Genomic DNA, 3131 nt, shown 5'->3' with positions numbered 1-3131 from the left:
TATTGAAATTTGGGCCGTTTGCAGTGGTCGACTGTTCTTAAAGCTGGACAAAATTTCAAGAGTTTATTCGCTCCCGTTTAGACGGGACAATTTTTTGAAAATTGCTTAATGTGAAAATTCAGGTTGCGAGCGACTGTCAATTTGTTAATTCCTGCAAAATCCGTTTGCAGGCCATTTCAATCCAGATGATGGAAAATTGCAGCGCTCTGCCGTAAACACAACTGGACAAAATATCAAGTATCTACTCGCTCCAGTTTAAACTTGATCAATTTTTGAAAATTGTTCAACTTGAAGGTTCTGGTCAGGTTCGACTGTGAGTTTGTTAATTCCTGCAAAATCATTCTGCAGCCCGTTTTTATTGAAATTTGGGCCGTTTGTAGTGGTCGACTGTTCTTAAAGCTGGACAAAATTTCAAGAGTTTATTCGCTCCGGTTTGGACGGGACAGTTTTTTGAAAATTGCTTAATGTGAAAATTCAGGTTGCGAGCGACTGTAAATTTGTTAATTCCTGCAAAATCATTCTGAAGGCCGTTTCTATCGAAATTTGGGACCTTTGCAGTGGTCGACTGTTCTTAAAGCTGGACAAAATTTCAAGAGTTTATTCGCTTCGGTTTGGACGGGACAATTTTTTGAAAATTGCTTAATGTGAAAATTCAGGTTGCGAGAGACTGTAAATTTGTTAATTCCTGCAAAATCATTCTGAAGGCCGTTTCTATCGAAATTTGGGACATTAGCAGCGGCTGATTGTTCTTAAAGTTGACAAAATTTCAAGAGTTTATTCGCTCCGGTTTGGACGGGACAATTTTTTGAAAATTGCTTAATGTGAAAATTCTGGTTGCGAGCGACTGTAAATTTGTTAATTCCTGCAAAATCATTCTGAAGGCCGTTTCGATGGAAATTTGGGACATTAGCAGCGGCTGATTGTTCTTAAAGTTGGACAAAATTTCAAGAGTTTATTAGCTCCGGTTTGGACGGGACAATTTTTTGAAAATTGCTTAATGTGAAAATTCTGGTTACTCGCGATTGTAAATTTGTTAATTCCTGCAGAATCATTCTGCATGACGTTTCTATCGAAATTTGGGACGTTTGCAGTGGTCGACTGTTCTTAAAGCTGGACAAAAGTTGAAAAGTTTATTCGCTCCAGTTTGGACGGGACATTTTTTTGAAAATTGATAAATATGAAAGTTCTAGTTACGCGCGACTGTAAATTTGTTAATTCCTGCAAACTCATTCTGCATGCCGTTTCAATCCAGATTATGGACAATTGCAGCGCTTTGCCTTAGCTACAACTGAACAAAATTTCAAGGCTCTACTCGCTCCAGTTTAAACTGGACGAATTTTTAAAAATCACCCAACTTGAAGGTTCTGATCAGGCTCGACTGTAGGCGCTTGCAATCCGAAGCCAAAACGCCAAAAAAGCTCCGCATTTGCCAAAAAAGTTCAAAAGTTGCTATTCAAGAGCCTTGCACATTCGGCGCTTTTCAGGCTTATTCCTGCTGACCCGCTGAAAAGCTTGAATATTACGAAATTGGGTCATCGAGTGCAAGTCGATTGACTTTGGATGACTCGGCTTTCATCATAAACGAAACGCTGACGCCCACAAGCTTGACCTTTCTTAACCGTCGCCTTGTTTAACATTTAACGAAGCTTTTCCGAGTCGTAATCGCCAGAAAAACCACAATTTTTTTAAAAACTTACCTGGGCCAGATTATTGCGGACGGGACTATCCATCAGTCTTTGCAGAAATATCAAGTCAGTTTCTTTGATTTCATTGCGCTCTTCCAACTGGTCGATGTTCTCTTGTACGTGTTGGAATGCGGCTAGAAAAAATAGTTTTAAGTTTGAATGCTGATGTTTTACACTATAGGAGGTCTTGTTCTGGATGTTATGAAAGTTTGCTTAAACCTCAAGTTTCCTGAATATACCTACGTTGATTGATTGATAGAGTGAGTTTTTCCCGGAGTTTCAAAATTAACTTTTTACGCACGATAGTAAGTTTGTGTAAGTAAACCTGATAAACTAGTGGAAATAAGTCTGTCAGCAAAGCCACTTAATATTCATCAGGCAGACTAAAAAAAGGAATTTTTCAATTTCCAGCGTCAATCGTCCGCTTTCGATAAATCAATTTGGGTGGAATTTACACTTTGGGCCATTTTGGCCCCAGATGGGTTTCGACTGTCGTCAGTGGATTATTTCTGAATCCACTATTTTAAACTGCTCACTTTGAAAACGTCTATTGTAACATCGCGTGCATGCAAAGATGAGTGAAATGCTTGTTTATTGTTCCGCCGCTCACTTTTCCTGATATCCCATAAACACGTTCATCCATCTCGAAATTCACCAATAAACATCCTCAAAACTCTAATTAAACAATCTCGCTTTCAAAGGTGGTTTCCCACAGTTGTTTGTTGGGTTAAACTGTTGCAATTTCGCGTGCTTGAGTGGAGGAATGAGGCGAAATTGACGACGTTGAAACACTCACCTGCAGCAAGTGGAAAAACATGGGAAATTGATGAAACTCTAGCCGAAACAAGCGACAAGTTGCCCGCAAGGAGAACAAATGAATTATTAAAAATAGCACTCTTTTCCCCACTTGCTAGACCTCATTCAGCGATTTCCCCAATTTATTGACTAACGATACTTCCGAACTGTTTATATTGAAAACGAACGTCTCATTTTACAGTATCCAGAGCTCGGAATTTCCACGATGGGACCTGCATTTTTTTGGGGGGTTTTGTTGTTTTTAATGGAAAACCGCCACTTACCATCACAGTTGCTATCGGGCTTTCCATTAGATTCCAGGCTCATTTTTTTGAAACTGTGCAAAAGCTCACGTTTTTCGAGACACTCGCCGTTTTTCCCGAATCGCACCATTTCGACTTTGAATCGTCTCTCGCACACCCGGACTGAACATTCCACCCTGTTTCCGGTCCACACAATTTCTCTATTCTGGAAGTGTTACGCCTTCGCCCTTTCTGTTCACTGGAAGCTGCTGTACGGTCGCTATGATACAGCTCAGATTAAGCAGGGACGGATTTCCATTGGTTGGCACGCGATCTGTGCGCTTTGAAGCTCACTAATAAGAATCATGCTACTTTTGTCCTTAAAAGCGCTGTTTAGTGTGGGATAACC

General features: G+C 40.2%; 1 protein-coding gene across 1 annotated transcript in view; it reads right to left on the bottom strand.

Moving 5' to 3' along the window:
- Nucleotides 1–3122, bottom strand: part of LOC125502924 (protein PALS2-like) — a gene marked incomplete in the record, with an annotated part of 20306 nt that extends 17184 nt beyond the window's left edge. Inside the window, 2 exon segments of the mRNA XM_048662417.1 lie at nucleotides 1698–1819; nucleotides 2765–3122. Coding sequence (XP_048518374.1) covers nucleotides 1698–1819; nucleotides 2765–2873 — 231 coding nt within the window.
- Between the last annotated feature and the right edge of the window lie 9 nt (nucleotides 3123–3131).

Source organism: Dendroctonus ponderosae, unplaced genomic scaffold (genome assembly GCF_020466585.1).
Source record: "Dendroctonus ponderosae isolate FM_Combo_2020 unplaced genomic scaffold, Dpon_F_20191213v2 Dpon_F_20191213_11, whole genome shotgun sequence".
Taxonomy (NCBI): Eukaryota; Metazoa; Arthropoda; class Insecta; order Coleoptera; family Curculionidae; genus Dendroctonus; species Dendroctonus ponderosae.
Note: the sequence above shows the minus strand (reverse complement) of the source record. Positions and strands in the feature narration are given on the sequence as shown.